This window comes from Eurytemora carolleeae, unplaced genomic scaffold (genome assembly GCF_000591075.1).
Source record: "Eurytemora carolleeae unplaced genomic scaffold, Eaff_2.0 scaffold298, whole genome shotgun sequence".
NCBI lineage: Eukaryota > Metazoa > Arthropoda > Copepoda > Calanoida > Temoridae > Eurytemora > Eurytemora carolleeae.
This window is the reverse complement of record NW_019397132.1, coordinates 105,698-124,027: the sequence shown is the minus strand read 5'-3', so window position 1 is coordinate 124,027 and position 18,330 is coordinate 105,698. Positions and strand designations below refer to the sequence as shown.

Sequence of the window (18,330 nt, the reverse complement as noted above, 5' to 3'; positions counted from 1 at the left end):
CTCTATATAGTTACTTGACAATCATCTAGAGAATTATTAAACCCGGTTTATCCGCGGCAAGCACCACATGGAAATAAATAAATATTTGCCCACCGACATTCCACCTAAAGCTTATCTTCCTCAAGTTGTATAAAAAGAAACCGAATTGTCCGTGAGATCTGGTGTGTGTCTGTGTGGTTGGAGAGCCTGGGCTGAGGAAACCCGAATCCCAGGTCTACTCAGGTCATATCCGTTGCCTAAACTTAAGATATGGGGGTAAGGTGGGTCTGGCCTTTTTGGGGATTTTGGAATACTTTTGTAAGATTTTGTTAGATTGTGCATTAATAATATGAGATACAAAATGTATTAAGAAATAATAAAATTTAAAGTCTTCCGTTCCTTCCCCCCCCCCCCCCTAGTCCCAAGACAAGTAAGTACATCCGCTCCAGGCTCTGGAGATTCTAACGCGGTTCCGACTGTTGACCTCATCCATATCTATGTATCTTTCTATCTGATTGTCTTTCTATCTATCTATCTATCTATCTATCTATCTATCTATCTATCTATCTATCTATCTATCAATCTGATTGTATATCTATGTATGTATGTATGTATGTATGTATGTATGTATGTATGTATGTATGTATGGGTGTATGTATGTATGTATGTATGTATGTATGTATGTATGTATGTATGTCATGTATGTATGTATGTATGTATCTATCTATCCTTATATCATCAATTTCAAAGAATATAAATATGTATTTTTTTTTTATCCAATCTCAATTAACTAGAATGAAGGAGGAGGTAAAGTTTATGCAACATTAATGGTGGTACCGGGTTTGTTACCTCCTAGCTTCTCTAGTTTTCATTTTACGCACAATTAAATATAAAACAATAAATTTATTCAGTTACAATACATAAAAAATTCAAAACATTTTTAATCTTTTTATTAGGATGAGTAATTAATGATTAAAAAACAAATTTCAATCGTAGTGTACAATTTCCTTTAGTTTGACCGGATTCATGGGATATTTACGTTGTATCTTTTGTATCTACATTTCTGATATTAATAAATACAGGGTTATCCTCAAAGGATGAGACTTCAAATACGATTGTACAGAATGTATACCGTCTGTTTCCTTATATTTTTGATTCCCTGCAACTGTAAACTTTTTTTTCTCTTAATCATTAAAATAAGCCATAAAAAGATCATATTTAAGGCAAAAGACTTGTTTTCAAATCGGAATCGTCAAATTCAAAGAGCTTCAGTCCGTCTATACAGTCTCATCCTTTGTGGGTAACCCTGTATATGTTTATACGTTCGTTTTGGGGAGGCTTTCTGTCACTCCTTTTTTACCCATGGTCAATGTGTAAATTTTATTTACGTTAAATCTCTAGGTACAATCCTATCTGAGTAACTGCATATCTACCCATCTATCTCCGTACCTACCTACATATTTATCTATCTATCTTAAAGAGAATTATCCTCCCATATCTGATACTTCCTCTTAACGAACTTTTACTTCCGAAATCACAACATCCCCCTCCTTAACTTCCCCCTTCCCCGTTACCCCCGCCCTTTGTTACGCTGGCGTTGATGGTTAATATAACGGAAGAATTTATAATTAATATCCCAGGATAATGATACACAATAATATATTTTTATAATATATCCATAAAGTCCTACAAGTGTATTTAATATATATTTCAACAGGTTATATTTTAACATTCTTCATTATTCCTCTTTTTCTAGAGTATTTTATTCTTCTACTAGTATCTTTTATTCTTCCACTTTTTCTAGGGTATTTTATTCTTCTCCTACTAGCATCCTTCATTCTTACCCTTTTTCTCGAGTATTCTATTCTTCTCCTACTAGTATCCTTCATTCTTCCTCTTTTTCTAGAGTATCTTATTCTTCTCCTACTAGTATCTTTTTTTCTTCGTCTTTTTTATTCTTCTCCTACTAGTATCCTTTATTCTTCCCCTTTTTCTAGAGAATTTTATTCTTCTCCTTCTAGTATCCGTCATTCTTCCCCTTTTTCTAGAGTATTTTATTCTTCTCCTTCTAATATCCTTCATTCTTCCCCTTTTTCTAGAGTATTTTAGTCTTCTCCTTGTAGTATCCGTCATTCTTCCCCTTTTTCTAGAGTATTTTATTCTTCTCCTTCTAATATCCTTCATTCTTCCCCTTTTTCTAGAGTATTTTAGTCTTCTCCTTGTAGTATCTTTTATTCTTCCCCTTTTTCTAGAGTATTTTATTCTTCTCCTACTAGTATCCTTCATTCTTCCCCATTTCTAAAGTATTTTATTCTTCTCCTACTAGCATCCTTCATTCTTCCCCTTTTTCTAGTGTATTTTATTGTTCTCCTACTAGCATCCTTCATTCTTCCCCTTTTTCTAGAGTATTTTAGTCTTCTCCTTGTAGTATCTTTTATTCTTCCCCTTTTTCTAGTGTATTTTATTCTTCTCCTTCTAGTATCCTTCATTCTTCCCCTTTTTCTAAAGTATTTTATTGTTCTCCTTCTAGTATCCTTCATTCTTCCTCCCCCCCTTTAGCCCAAGCCTTTGAGGGTAATTATGGTGGGTTATATATCTTACAGTGTTTCAGGTGTACAGTTACATGGGAACATACTGCCTTGTACACTAGTACATACATACAATATTTTTTGTACACAATCACATTTTTTTTGGTTTGTTATCCTACAAACTTCTAAACAGCTGAGCCGATTGGGATTGGGGACATGATCATAGAGAAGAAAATCCACCAATGAAACCAGAAAAATAATAAATTTTTTTCCCTTTATTTGTTGTGAAAAAATTATTTTAAGAAAGGATAGTACTAAGTCTATTTAATATGAGTAGAAAACAAGGATAGAGGGATTTAGAGATTTATTATAGTATAGATTTACGCCGATTAATTTTCAAACATATAATAACCACTAACCAGCCCTAGAGGATTTCAAGCTTTATACTTACTTACTGACGTCAGCCTCTATAAGAACATAGACCAGTAATCAGTGTTCTTAATTTTATTCACCAAGTACAAAATTGAATAGTCCTTAAATCAACCATTCTCAATAATTCAAAAGCAAAGGCCAAATATTGCAGGGTTGAATTATATTAGTAGAGGTTTCGTGAATAATTTATTATTTGATTTTATAGGCACTGCACGGTTTACAAATATAAGCCTCCGGAGACCGAATTTAATGAATATGAGAGAGGTCGCTGAACTTCATGCCGCTAGTTCATCCTAAATCACCGATTAAAAGTTAAAGATTTATGAGGATTTGAATCGGTGATTCGGGATTTGAACTGTCTGCATTTTGCCACCTGCACGTACCTCTTAAAATTATTAAGAGGTACGTCCCTCGAACTTAAACATTAACTTAAATATTTTCACATTAAATTGAATTTTCCCAATAAATCTTTATAAACAAGTTAAGCTAGGTACCAATTGTTGTCAAATTTTCTCCAGGACATTAATCTACTTCTTCCCCCTTCCATAACAAGATGTAAAATGCGTGTGGTTAAAAAATATTTAATATTAACAAATTTTGGACCGACCAAGTAAAAACGATTTTGTTTTGCAATTTATTTGTAATATCTTAATGCTTTTCGACGATGGAGTAAAATTCGATAAAAAATATAAATACATGACACGATGGAGTTCTGGCTTTTTAGAAAAAAAAACACGAGAACATTTTTTGACCCGAAAAGATTTTATAAAATCAAGATCTCATGAATTATATGAAAAATTTTAATTTTCTAAGAGTACTAGAAAACAAAAGATGCGTCACAGAATCTGAGAATTATATATTTAAGTTTTCGGCAGAAATGTGTATATACGCGTAGACTTCTAATCGTTGAGAACGGGTTGATGATGAAGCTCTTTGATAGATGGATAGACAATTGATGGTAGATAGATAGATAAATATTTAGATAGATAGTTGATGAGATATTTACATCCTGTTTCTATACTGTTGACTTAAACCTGATAATGAAATAAGCAGAAACAAAGATAAAACTCAGTTTAAATAATGAACTTGCTCCGAACCCATTGGACTAAAGGAAAAGTTTAAATCAAATGTATTTCTAATATTTCCCGGGTCGGATTTAATTAACTATCGAGGAGCAGTTTTAGCTGGCCATAACATTAATTTCATCCTCTGGGCATTTGGATCAAATATTCTGTTTTGAATTAATCTTTAAACTCAAATATTCTAGTTTTTGTGTACAGTTGTATAGCTATATGCTTTACTTTATCTGGGTCTCAGGTGAGGACCTAAACCTCCTTTTATTGCACAGAATCTAACTACGGATGTCTTTAAAAATTGATGTTTAAAAGTGTAACATTACAAAAGATTTGAACCGATTCACTTTTGAGAAAATCTGTGACTTTTATCGTGAAAACTTAATGGTTTTAACATCCATTACTGTTACCAATAATATTGAATACAAATTGCTTTTTAAATTTGATTGAATTTCAAGACATCAAGCCCGGCAGTTGTAAAGAGATTGAATGCCTGATAAACCGCCCTTTATATCTTTATTTAAATACAATGGAAAAAATATTTCCGTAATTTTAACTTGAATTAAATTTACTACCTTCTCTGATGCTACAATCCGCCATTCACTTTCTCAGAAAAATAAAAAATTTCTAAATAAAAAATATCTTCATCACTTAAGTTCATATCAAGGGTGCCGTTGTGAATGGGGAACAAAAAGGGTCACTTCAAATTATGACAATCCTTGCAAGACAAAAAAACTGTTTTTAAATTTAGATAGTAAAGTATTTCCAGTTAATGTATCAAGCATTAAGCAAGTTCGTAATAAAAGCTTTTAGGAGATGAATTCTTACTGTTTTCTTTTTATTACTTAAATCAAGAAAGGATAAATTATTTTTAATTCCTGATTTACAACAATACTCAGAAAAAAATAATATCTTTAGATTATAAATAAAAATTAATAAAATGTTTTAGGGTCAAAATAACTTTATCCCACCTTACTTGAAGACCTGCACCGCCCTGCCTAATAACGGTGGTAGATGGAACTGTATTCCAGAGGCGTTTCCAGGTAACAACAACTTTTTTATCAAAACTTTAAGTTCCAATCGTTTAATGAAACAAAGATTTGTGAGTATTTCTAAACATTTCCAATCCCACTCTTTGAGTTAAAAAGTTTCAGAGAAACCCCTTAAAAAAATCCCTGCCCCCTCACACCGGGTTCAGCAAAATATTGAACATTTTTGTAGATATTTATTTAAATTATAAAATTCTAATATTTAGGGTTCCCGGTTCAGGAATATTATTATTTTAATTTATTGTCCTAATTTCAAGGAAAAGTATCAAAAGTAAAATTTAATTTTCTTAGAAAGAAGAAATTTTTTTTGCCAAAATAGATAAAAAATAATATTAATCCTGCAGACGGATACATCCTGTGAATTCTGGTGCAATGGGATTATTTCTGACACCCTTTACAGGTAATCATTACTTACAGAATACAGATATTTCTGACACCCTGAGCATCCATGAGCCCCGCAGACTGACCTCCGGAGCCTCCTAAATCGCAGAATGGCCTCCTAACCAACTTCTAGCCAATCAAAATCGTCTCCTAGCCTCATGCTGTGTCAATTTTCCCATTCAGTTTTAAACCTTGATAAATCAAACGACATGGAATAAGTCAATTTAGACAAATGCTTTAATAAACTTAGGTAAAAGGAAAAACTTATTAAAAGATATACAGCCACAGGATGTCCCGATAAACATTGGAATTTGGTGACGGAGAAATTGCAAAATTTGGCCAGATTACAATTTATTATTTAAAATTAATATAGTTTAGATACGTAATAATATCTTTTTCAAGATACAACAGAATATACGACATTTGGGATGTCTTGATTCTTGAGATAAATCCCTTTTTTAAACATTCCAGTCCATTCATTATCTATCGGAAATTTCAGTTGTAATTCGTCTCTTAATATCCATAACTCCATGTTTATTGGGACACCTGATAAATGTGGAAAGTAATAACTTTTTTAACTGGAGAATATTAGATACATTAGAAATTCTATCTATTTTTTAAGATGCGACAAACATGCACACTGGAATCATAATCCAAACCAAGAAACCTGCCAGGTAATCATAATCTTAGCCAGGAAACCTGCCAGGTAATCATAATCTTAGCCAGGAAACCTGCCAGGTAATCATAATCTTAGCCAGGAAACCTGCCAGGTAATCATAATCCAAACAAGGAAACCTGCCAGGTAATCATAATCTTAGTCAGGAAACCTGCCAGGTAATCATAATCCAAACAAGGAAACCTGCCAGGTAATCATAATCCAAACAAGGAAACCTGTCAGGTAAACATAATCTTAGCCAGGAAACCTAACAGGTAATCATAATCCAAACCAATAAACCTGCCAGTTAACCATAATCTTAGTCAGGAAACCTGCCAGGTAATCATAATCCAAACAATGAAACCTGCCAGGTAATCATAATCTTAGTCAGGAAACCTGCCAGGTAATCATAATCCAAACAAGGAAACCTGCCAGGTTATCATAATCTTAGCCAGGAAACCTGCCAGGTTATCATAATCCTAACTAGGAAACCTGTCCGATAATCCTAATTCAAACAATAGAAAACCTGCCAGATAATCATAATCCTAACCAGAAAACCTGCCAGATAATCATAATCCTGACTAGGAAACCTGCCAGGTAATCATAAGCCTAACCAGGACACCGGCCATGTAATCATAATTCTAACCAGGACACTTGCCAGATAATTCTAATCCTAACCAGGACACGAGTTAGGTAACCAAAAATAACCAGGACACTAACCAGAAATTCTGTAACAAGTGTTGGACATGCTGTTTTGATCCGTTTATAAATATTTAGGGTTCGAGATGGTCAACAAAATCTGGTTATTTTTGCATATAACATTGTTGGTTAAAAATATTAAATCTCGTTTAACTGTTAATAATGTAAGAAGTATTGAAGAGTTATTTGGAAATCTGTTGAATGTTATCAATTGAGATAAATAAAAATCTTTCAACTAAAATATTCTTGGAAAGAATGCAAATTCATCCAGATTACTCTTTGCTTAAATGATTCCTGAGTTCTATTTGTTTATTCATAGGAAACAACAACAATCAGGCCGTCCTCAACTTCAACTACAACTCCTATAACTTCTGTAACAACTACAGAAGCAACAACACTTACAACAACAGCAGATTTAACTACACCCACAACAACAACCTCATCTACTCCAACCACAACTGAAACAACACCTACTACAACCACATCTACCACAACTACTACAACATCTACCACAACTGTAATAACAACTACGGAAATGACTTCAACAACAGAAACAACGACCACCACTTTAGGTATTTTACTTTTTTTTACATTGAAAAAATGAAAATTTAAAGATAATCAAGAGTTGGATCAGTGTCCGTTCACCTTGAATGAAGAAAGAAAGTCCCGAAGCCTGTATTGTCCTCAATCTTATTGTCCGGCTGTGAAAATTGGTAAGCAAATCATTTTTATGAATCCTTAGTTTTTTATCTTGATCATAAACTGTTTTCAATAGAAAACTATATTTTCGAAATTATCTCCTTGCCAAAAATTGGAAGCAACATTTAAGAAAATTTAACAATTCAGAATTGAACTGGTAAGTCCTAATCAAACCATAATAATATGAAATTTTGAATTATTTCTAAAAAGTGCCCCTAACATAATAACATTTTCAGTTCAGTTTTTAGTCTGGAATTTGTTTAATTTTAGGTGAAGTTTTTCGATTTCAATGATTCTGAATTGATTGTTTTAAGACGTAGATTTAATTTCCATATCACTGAATTTTGACATTTTTAAAAAACTTTTTTAGTAAAAGGTCTTTACTAAATATTAATTGTATTTGGTATTAAACTTGTGCATTCTTATCAAAATAATGCCTAGTTACCCCATCACTTTACTTCATAAGAACCTGGTGCAACATTTAATTCATACTAGTCACTAGATATATTTTATGATATTTGATAGTAAATGTTCATAATAAAAAAATACCATTAAAAATATTGAAATTAAATATGTTTTTATAATGCTAGTAAGTAGAGGGGGAGCAGCTAAAGAATATCCTAACCTAATGGGTTGCTACAACTACGAAGGAAATACTTAAAATAGTGTTTTTTTCCTGAGAGGCTTCTAAATAGATTTACTTTTTCCTGATCAGGATTCTTCAGTGTTGGATATCCTGTAAAGCGTAGGATTCCTAGACTTAAACCAACGGTTATAGTGTTTAAAATGATATTTTACGCTAATTTATAATAGGCCTGGAACTACACGGATAGCTTACTTCATGTTTAATTATTATACTATAGGTTAAGCCTTATTTCCTTTAATAGTAAACAGTTGTAAGGGTACAGTTCAGCTATCTAGGCTGGTAGGTAGATACCTATCAGCCCTCTTGGCCTAGTCGGGGTCGCGGGGAAACACCAAGGATTTTAGGCTTAGCTGGATATTCAGCACAAAAGTTTCGTCATCTTGTCTTGAATAAAAAACATGGATGAATTTCAACATTCTAGCTCTTTTCAAAAAATTTTATATTTCCTTTGGATTTCTCTTATCTTTTAGTCATCCATACATTTTATTATTTCTTAGAAATCAAATTCAGTATTTTCCTCCAATTCAAAATGTTCAACGATCAACAAGCCTTAAATTTCTAAATTTAAGTATGCAAATGTAGGAAGCTTGATGGGTGATGAATATCCTAATTATGTGAATAAAGGGAATGTATTCCTAACCCCGCACTCTCATAGGTACAAATAAAATAAAAGAAAACATTTTGAAAGAAAAAAGTAAACAAAAACAAAAAAGTTAAGATAAAATATATTTTAGTAATCCTGTAATTGGCTACACTATATGGTTAGGAAAGGAAATCTCATTAATTTAAGAAAATAAGTATTTAAAGTTTTGAAACTAAAAAATAATCTTAAAATAATTTCCTAATGTTTAGTTAGTACCAAAGTTCTTGACACTACAGGATATATCAGGTATATTTCAGGGTATGTAAAAGATCAAGTTAAAGCTTTTTAACAAAATAAATTTTTGGCTGAGGCCTTTTGGTATTTTTATCATTTATTGAAGAACTTTACTTCAGATGGTGGGTTCTAAGCATTTCAGACCGCCATTAAATCTTTATTCTACCCTGTATATTAAAAAATTTTAAATTATGTTTAAATGTTGGAGTACCATCATACCATGTGGGAAAAGGGGGAAAATGGAAAAAGGGGGAAATAGGGTGAAAAAGGGGGGTAAAGATTGGGAGAGGGTGCAGAAAAAGGGGGGGAAAAAGATGACAGAAGGGGAAAAGAGGAAAGAGATGTATCTGAAATACCAGTAATATACTAGGAATAACAAGCATGATGACCTCTACTGCCCCTATGATATGCTGGACGGCTGGGAATACCTGGACAAGGTAAACTAAAAATATTGATTGATTGATTGACTAATGGTTTGTTATTATCCCCCTATCTAGGCTGGGAACTGGGTAGAAGATGAAACCTTGAAGGTTGAATGTGTTCATGGTTCTTACTAACAAGAAATATTGAGAAAATAAGTTCAATTAGAAACAAATTAAATATATATTTTTTAAATAACAAAATATCTTTTATATTTGCAATTGCGTACATTTATTTACAATCCAATGCAAAATACAATATACATATTTGGTATAATCTTATTTTTAAGAGCATTGCTTGATTTGAGTGTTCATAGTTGACAAATACTTGTTATTTTTTATCGTTTTCTCATTAATGTGTATCCGTCCCCTATATTCAGTAGAAGCACATCAACGGCACTAAGAATAAGAAAAAAAATGAATTGAAAAAGTTAATTAAAAATTATGTTTGAATTTTATATTTGAACTTACCCTGAGCTTATGAAAGTTTTGTTTGCATTATCAATTTGTTGTCCAACTCTGTTGTCCAGGTCAAATACCTTCCCCTAGAAAATATACAGGGGGAGTAAAAAATACTGGGTTCTACCCAACATATTTTCTTTTGGCAGAGTTCAGGATTTAGTCCTAAAAAAAAATTAATATGTGATTTTAAAAATGCAAACATTTTTTGGTTGATAAAATCAAAAAACTCCAAACAATATTTTTTCTCAAGAAATATATTGAAAATGTTTATTCTTTTTATTCCAAATTTTTATTAAAAAATTTTGACAAATGAATCAATTGATTGCTAGTGTCCGTATTGACACCGATAGCTAACAAGATCACGTCCAGGTTGTGGCGTTAATAAATCACAGGATTGTAGCAGTGTGCATATGTCCAGTTTGAGACATTGATCATTGATTGCTAGTGTCTGTATTGATACCAATAGCTAACTAGATAGCGACCAGGATGTGGCATTGATAGTTCCCGGGATTGTAGCTGTGTGGATGGTGTCAAGTTAGAATTGAATTTCTATTTTGTTCCAAACATTATCCCTGACAGCATTATTTAACGGTTTTGTAAAACAGCGAAAATAAAAAACTTTATTTATAACTCTAGGAACTATATTTTAAAGGAATTGTATTCTAGAAACTATACTTTAAAAGAATTGTATCCTAGAAACCATATTTTAAAATAATTTTATCCTAGAAACTATATTTTAAATTGGAATTGTATCCTAGAAACCATATTTAAAAAGAATCGTATACTAGAACCTATTTTTTAAAATAATCGTATCCTAGAAATTATATTTTAAAAGAACTGTATCCTAGAATCTATATTTTAAAATAATCGCATCCTAGAAACTATCTTTTAAAGGAATCGTATTCTATAAACTATATTTTAAAAGAATTGTATCCTAGAAAGCATATTTTAAAAGAAGCGTATACTAGAACCTATATTACAAAAGAATTGTATCCTAGAATCTATATTTAAAAATAATTGTATACTAGAAACTATATTTTAAAATAATTGTATACTATAGAAACTATTTTTTAAAGGAATTGTATCCTAGAAACTATGATCTTAAGGAATTTTATCCTAGAAACTATATTTTAAAGGAATCGTATTCTAGAAACTATATTTTAAAAGAATTGTATACTAGAAACCATATTTTAAAAGAATTGTATCCTAAAAACTATATTTTAAAAGAATTGTATCCTAGAATCTAAATTTTAAAGGAATCGTATCCTAGAAACTATCTTTTAAAGGAATTGTATCCTAGAAACTATCTTTTAAAAGGATTGGTATACTATAAACTATATTTTAAAAGAATTGTATCCTAGAAACCATATTTTAAAGGAATGGTATGCTAGAAACTATATTTTAAAAGAATTGTATCCTAGAAACTATATTTTAAAGGAATGGTATACTAGAAACTATATTTTAAAAGAAGTGTATCCTAGAATCTAAATTTTTAAGGAATCGTATACTAGAATCTAAATTTTAAAAGAATTGTATCCTAGAACCCATTTTTAAAGGAATTGTATCCTAGAAACTATATTTTAAAGGAATCGTATACAAGAAACCATATTTTAAAAGAATTGTATCCTAGAAACTATATTACAAAAGAATTGTGTCCTAGAATCTATATTTAAAATAATTGTATACTATAGAAACTATTTTTTAAAGGAATTGTATCCTAGAAACTATATTTTAAAGGAATTTTATCCTAGAAACTATATTTTAAAGGAATTGTACACTAGAAACTATATTTTAAAATAATCATATCCTAGAAACTATCTTTTAACCGAATATATAAAAGAAACTATATTTTAAAGAGTTGTATCCAAGAAACTATATTTCGAATTCATCCGACTCAAAAAAAGAGTTTTTGATTGTATTTAGAAGTTAATCTATATGTTAAAAAAAAACTATGATTTTCTCACATCACTTTTTAAATTATGTTCCTTCCGTGACGCCAGAATCTTATATTGGAATCAAATTACGTTCTTATAATTTAAAAAATTCGAAAATTTTCAAGAGCAAAATCGTCTTTTCTCGGAATTACTCCTAAAAAATCTGACCTTGAACAACGTATTATCTACGGCTAGAACACCGCCTTGTCTAAGCAGCTGTAGACTAAGGTTGAAGTAGGTTGGGTAGTTGGTTTTATCAGCATCAATGTAGGAGAAATCAAATGTTCCTGGTTCAATGGTTCAATATCATAATCTCCTTCTCTCTGAGAAGAGTCTAGAGAGCTTTAACAAAAGAATTTAATTATCTTAAAAATGTAAAGACGCTTCAAGTAGTTTGACGTATATACATTATTTGGTATTACACAAGGGAGAGTAATAATAAAAACAAACATTTTCCTGAATGTCCTTCCTGGCAGAGGTGCTCTGAAATTTGTTAAATTATGATTTATATTATTATCATCACTTTAATTATCATCATTTAAGAAAATATTAAAACGTTAATTACTTTCCAGAGAAAAATACAAATTGGACATTTTAAACGTTTTCCAGCGAATATTATCCAAATTTATTATTTTCCAAAATACTGAATGAAGTTACGATTGAAGTTAAAATCAGAATAGGTAATGTTAGAATAAATCGGTTGAATTAGGATAAATTAAGAACACTAAAATGTTTTAACTTTTTTAATGTCGTTCCTCCCAGACTTTATGTACTTTATGATGGAGAATTTTCTTGATAATAAAGTAGGAAAAAGTAAAGTTTTCTGAAGTTATAAAAATATCGATTACAGGGACTGTCAACGTATTAAAATGTTTAAAGAGGTAATTGTCCAATTGAGAACGGTATCTTTCAGTATAAAACTAGATAATTTTATATCGTGAATTCTCTGTAAATCAAACTTGCATATTCTTTTAGCATAGACAACGAACGTAATTAACAGAATTCAACTAGACAATATCTTCTCAATTGTTGATCAGATTATGATTGAAAGTGTACTATGCCCCCTTTTTTAATTAAATTCAGGCCCACTTCTCAGAATTACGTTTACACTTCACAGTGCACAGTCCGTTTAACTTACGAGTTTACCTAAAGATTTTGAAGCATCTCCAATAATTAGATTAATTCGATCAGACACTTCATATTTCTTAAATAATTAGATTAATTCGATCAGACACTTCATTTTTCTTAAATAATTAGATTAATTCGATCAGACACTTCATATTTCTTATATAATTAGATTAATTCGATCAGACACATCATATTTCTTAAATAATTAGATTAATTCGATCAGACACTTCATATTTCTTAAATAATTAGATTAATCCGATCAGACACTTCATATTTCTTAAATAATTAGATTAATCCGATCCGACACTTATTTTTCAAATAATTTAAAACTATGATAAACTTGTTTACTAAAAAGAGAAAATACCTTAAAATTTTCTTGAGCAATTTGAGCAAACTTTATACTTTTCTCCAGAGAATATACTTTTCCTTCAGGAGGGACAACTGGGACACAATTATTTTCAATCTTCATTTTTATCAATAATAATAATAATATTAATATTAAAATTATATTAATGACAAGAAGAACAACAAGAACAAGAACAAGAACAAGAACAAGAACAAGAACAAGAACAACAATAGCAACAATAATAATAATAATAATAATAATATTGCTCCCTAATGCAGATGCTAATGAACTAGCACCAGTATAAACTCCAATATCCAACACCTAATATAATTATGTACTGATACATTTAGAATTTACATAATATATAATTTTAAAAGTAAACTATAATTTTATTCTTGCTTTCTACCTTTTGTGCTGATATTAGTTTAATAATAAACTGGTTTAACATTAGAACTTGTACAGAAGATACGAGTTTATTTCCTAGTTCTTCCTTAGTGCTCTGCAACAAATTAACTGAAAGTATGAATTTTTTTTACGTAGTCTCTGTCATTTAATTAAAGTTGTTTTAAATTCTAAGAAACGAATGATTTTGTCTGGTTCTGCTTGAAAGAATGACTCAAACTCATTTCCCCCATTTAATAAGTAATCTATAAATAAATTTGGCTTGTCTGTCTGTGTGTTTGTTTGTTTGTATCCAATAAACGTCAAAACGGCAGAACCGAAATTTTTTTTCTTCTTTCACATGTTCACAATTTAAATAGAAGATCCTAAAAGCCTAGTCTATATATAAATTTGGCTTGTTTGTCTGTCTGTTTGTTTGTCTGTTTGTTTGTTTGTATCCAATAAACTTTAAATTTTTGAAAATTTTGAAAATCCACGAAATATTTTGTGAAAATCCGCGAATTATTTTTGTTTTGTTTTACGATGTACACAAAGAGAACATGTTCACAAATAATTTAAAAGATGGGCGCGAAGCGCCCTCTAAGGCTAGAAAGAAGGGCGCGAAGCGCCCTGAATTTCTAGTTTATATATAAATTTAGCTTGTCTGTCTGTTTGTTTGTATCCAATAAACGTCAAAACGGCTAAACCGATCGGGCTCAAATTTTTTGTGGGATCTCACGTGACCCCAGGTAGGGTTTATGAATAGTTAAACTTTTAAAAGTTTTTGTTTAAAAGTTTATTATTTTTGTAATATTTTGAAAATGCGCAAAAAATATTATGAAATCCGCAAACTTTTTTTGTTTTTGTTTTATACTGTATAAAGAGAAGATGCTCGCAGATAAAGCCACAAGTAAAAATTGAAGATGGGTACGAAGCGCTCTAAAAGCCTAGAACATAATACATGTTCTAAATAAATAACTTTTAAATTTTTGTCATTCCCAATTTTAGATTAGGGGTTCCTAATTGCAAAGAAATAAAATTAAATAAATTTGCCATTTAATAATTATTGATACATATTGTATACAAAACATGTAAATATTTTAAAAAGTTTTAACGTAATGTGAAGACGACGGAAAACGAAAATCATGAAAGTCTTTCCAGAAAAAAATGCAGACATATAAACCATTCAGCATTAGTAAGATAAACTGCACCCTTTCTCCGACTGCAACATTTTTATCAATAATTTTCTCCTGCTTAATGAACAACCCCTTTAAACGAATCTAATTTTCTAAAACAATTATAATCTAAAGTCATGCGAGAAAAAACTGATTTACAGCTAGCGCATCAATAACTAATAAGATGCCGAATCCAGGGGCGTAGTCAGGAATTTGTCCAGGGGGGCTTACATTTTTTTCTTTTCAGGCTTCGACCCTATAGCCCCCCCTGACTACGCCTCTAGCCGAATCAGATGATTACAGGCCCCGCAATGCACTTCATGAACTCCAGTCGATATAGATTTTAGAAGCATGATCGAAATCGATGTATTAAAACTTGGACCGGTCAATTTAAAGATAAAAAGTTGATGAGGTCTGGTACCTACCTATAGAAGGATGAAGAGGAGAAGACATGGAAATGCAGTATTCAAAATATTCATTACTCATTTCTAATTAACATGGCGTCAACAAAATAATCTTTTTAAACCTGCACAATTAACTTATTTAATTAATTAATTTTAGTTAATGATTTGATTTACAGATGATGCACAATCCTAAATCTTTCTTTACAAATCCACTTATAGAGCATGACATCCTTCGCACAAAATTCATCCTTATTTCTGAAATTAGTGTAAAAGTTAAAACTCTGTTAAAATATAAAAACCAAAAACCAGAAAACCAGCAGTAATAACACAGAAATAAAACAGTAAATGCACACATGTTTACTATTAATCAAAATTATTTGTTAAAACAAATTATAACTTAGTAACCAGAGTGAGTCCATCTCCCACATTCAAGAGAACAGCTGTAACACGTGGATCAGAACTCAGCTGCAATAGAACCGCCATTTTAAATTGATAAAAACCAATCAAGTATGAAATCAATTATTGTATGTCAAAAGATAATTCTTTGGAAAAAAATAATCGATATCAATAATATTTAATCTAGAAAAATAAAATTTCTTTATGAGGTTCTATTTCAAGACGTGCACAGATTTCTGTAAGCTTTAATGGATATATTTCATAAGCGGTAAAAACGATTTAAAAATTAAAATTAATTTAGCATGAAAAACATTTAAAAACTTTTCCTACCTTTTTGTTCAACTCTCTGAGTGCAGAAGTATTTAAATCCGTTTTACTAAAAGCAGAAAAAAAATAAAAATCGATAAGTTTTATTGTTTAAATTCAATACAGAACTCCCCTTTAAGAAATAATAAAAAAAATATATAGAAAAAGATAAAAAAAAATAAACTAAAACACAGCAATAAGACAAAATAAATTTTATTATTTGGATATGGGGAAAAGTAACATACTATTCTCCTAATATGGGAAAAGTAAATATATCACTGTCAAGATTTGAGAAAAGAGAAACAAAAAAGTAACTATGTATGGGAAAAGGTAACTGACGTGTGGGAAAAAGTATCTGATTCATGGGAAAAAGTAACTGATGCATTGGAAAAAGTAACTGATGTATGGAAAAAGGTAACTGATGCATGGGAAAAAGTAACTTATATGTGGTAAAAAGTAACTTATGTGTGGGAAAAAATAATTTGTGCGGGGAAAAGTAACTGATGTATGGGGAAAAGAAACTGATGCATGGGAAAATTAACTAATGCATGGGAAAAAGTAACTTATATGTGAGAAAAAGGAACTGATGTATTGGAAAAGTAACCGATGTATGGGAAAGAGTAACTGGCGCATGGGAAAATTGACTTATGCATGGGAAAGAGTAAAAAATGTATGGAAATTTAAGTAAATGATGGGAAAAGGTGTACCGGTACCTTTCATCTAGAACATCTCCACTCCATAAAGTGTTATCAAAAGCCATCATTCCTCCTAGACATAATATTAGTATTATTTTCTTTAAATGTTACCTCTCACAGTTTATAAATGACTAGCTGGATTTTTCAGTATTACCCAGGTTTATAATTTATGGTCATAGTTACTCCCGCCGTTCACCCGCGCTTGGTTTTGAATCAAGATTTTAGCAGAAGTGTTAGGCGTTGTCCGTAGAATTTCGTATATCCCCAAAAGATAGCCTATCTCACCCCCGGGGTATCCATTGGTTTCACAAAAAATGTCAATTTGGTCCAGCTGTCAGGCTAGTTTTAGCAAACATATATATATATATATTTATAGATTTATAGATTTATATATGACCGAAGGGCTTTATTATTCAGATATAAAACAATCACCTGTTCTAAGCAGCTCTAAACAGAGTTCAAAGTACTTCTCGTAATTAGGTTTGTCTGCATCTATGTTATTTTAGTAGAATTATATTTAGAAGTTTGAACAATATCAGAAATTAGGCCGAACATTTTGAATCTCACACCTTTGACATTTTAACCCTCAAATGCAACTTTCAATATAAAATTTTATGCTGTCGATAAGTGGTTTAGTCTCTGAAGCTTAGCCTTATCCCATACAAAAGTTTCTCCCTCTAAAGAAAATCTTTCCGATTGAATAAAATTATTTAAACCTATGAAAGCGAAATCAAATGATCCTTTCTCTCCGTTGTCTAATGTTTTCTCCAAGGTTTCCGTAGCAGGAGCTAGAACTAATTCAATCTATAAAAAAATCTGTTAATTATCTGAATTTCTAAACAATCCATTTGGTGATTTAATTTTATAATTAAACCTTTTAAGTTTGAAAGATTGTGAAAAAATTTAAAATGAGCCTTCCTACTTAAAGTTATACATTAAGAATGATGTTCTATTTCCGCTAAAGTAAAGAAACATGAAAAGAACTAATGAGACATATGTAAGTAGACAAAACATTTCAAACAATATATTCTCCAGAAAATAAATTTCAAAGGGAAACCATAAAAATCTGAATCAGTTTAAAAGATGAAAAGTCCAACTTAGTTCTGCTTCTTACAGTAAATATTATTCACTCTTACAAAACTGCGCCATATTTTCTTGCTTCATGAGTATGATCATAAAAATACAGAAAACCATGGTCAGCTGGATGTAACCAGTTTTTAAGAGAACACGCTTTACAGGGAGGAGAATTACAAAAATTATAAATCAATTTTTACCAAGCTGCGTTGGTGAATTACTCTCTATTGTGCAAGCTCAAGACAGGGCGAATATTTTAACATTGTCCCTAACCTGTTCACAATCATTCCACTTTAACGGTTTTAATTTTAATCTTATTTTTCAGAAATATTAATAAATAAGATTAAAATCTTTTGTAAAAATCAAATTTTTTAAATTAAATTAAATAAAGCAATTCCCAAAATTTAAACTAAGGGTTTAAACTCAACCTTATGTTGAACCCCAGCCTCTACCCAATACTCCTGCGCCATTTTGGTCCAGGTGTCATTTATATCACAGGCTAGCACCTTCCCGTCCTAACAAATAGTAATCATTTATATCACAGGCTAGCACCTTCCCGTCCTAACAAATAGTAATCATTTATATCACAGGC

The 18,330-nt window shown here is 30.8% G+C and overlaps 3 protein-coding genes across 10 annotated transcripts in view; 1 reads left to right on the top strand and 2 right to left on the bottom strand.

Annotated features, from left to right (window-relative positions):
* The first annotated feature begins 3,993 nt into the window (after positions 1–3,993).
* LOC111712210 (bypass of stop codon protein 1) lies at positions 3,994–9,709 on the top strand. 4 transcript variants are annotated; one of them, XM_023486756.1, is made up of 14 exons: positions 3,994–4,050; positions 4,207–4,256; positions 4,962–5,055; positions 5,268–5,281; positions 5,406–5,461; positions 6,065–6,116; positions 7,116–7,368; positions 7,420–7,509; positions 8,086–8,145; positions 8,724–8,796; positions 8,876–8,907; positions 8,994–9,030; positions 9,389–9,455; positions 9,516–9,709. In XM_023486756.1, the coding sequence occupies exons 1-14, from the start codon at positions 4,020–4,022 to the stop codon at positions 9,573–9,575; spliced, it is 969 nt and encodes a 322-aa protein (XP_023342524.1). In that variant the 5' UTR covers positions 3,994–4,019; the 3' UTR covers positions 9,576–9,709. The 4 variants fall into 4 exon arrangements, with proteins under 4 accessions (XP_023342524.1, XP_023342523.1, XP_023342525.1 ...); XM_023486755.1 differs by having other exon boundaries at positions 7,411–7,509; XM_023486757.1 differs by lacking the exons at positions 9,389–9,455; positions 9,516–9,709 and having other exon boundaries at positions 7,411–7,509; positions 8,876–8,902.
* Positions 9,608–15,630, bottom strand: LOC111712211 (probable caffeoyl-CoA O-methyltransferase 2). Of its 4 annotated transcripts, XM_023486761.1 has the most exons (10): positions 15,457–15,630; positions 15,289–15,351; positions 13,714–13,820; positions 13,577–13,628; positions 13,326–13,402; positions 12,980–13,037; positions 12,290–12,316; positions 12,002–12,120; positions 9,909–9,982; positions 9,608–9,836 (listed from the first exon to the last, which is right to left on the bottom strand). In XM_023486761.1, exons 1-10 carry the CDS (start codon positions 15,620–15,622, stop codon positions 9,776–9,778), a joined length of 804 nt encoding a protein of 267 aa, XP_023342529.1. In that variant the 5' UTR covers positions 15,623–15,630; the 3' UTR covers positions 9,608–9,775. The 4 variants fall into 4 exon arrangements, with proteins under 4 accessions (XP_023342529.1, XP_023342531.1, XP_023342530.1 ...); XM_023486763.1 differs by lacking the exon at positions 15,457–15,630 and having other exon boundaries at positions 13,714–13,806; positions 15,289–15,355; XM_023486762.1 differs by lacking the exons at positions 13,577–13,628; positions 13,714–13,820; positions 15,289–15,351.
* The window catches only part of LOC111712212 (probable caffeoyl-CoA O-methyltransferase 1), an 8,253-nt gene continuing 5,534 nt past the window's right edge, over positions 15,612–18,330 (bottom strand). For both annotated transcript variants that reach the window (XM_023486766.1, XM_023486767.1), the window contains 6 exons: positions 18,167–18,253; positions 17,381–17,468; positions 17,097–17,156; positions 16,683–16,737; positions 15,994–16,039; positions 15,612–15,732 (listed from right to left, as the gene is read on the bottom strand). In XM_023486766.1, coding sequence (XP_023342534.1) covers positions 15,658–15,732; positions 15,994–16,039; positions 16,683–16,737; positions 17,097–17,156; positions 17,381–17,468; positions 18,167–18,253 — 411 coding nt within the window. In that variant the 3' untranslated portion in view covers positions 15,612–15,657. The remainder of the gene's footprint in view (positions 15,733–15,993; positions 16,040–16,682; positions 16,738–17,096; positions 17,157–17,380; positions 17,469–18,166; positions 18,254–18,330) is intronic.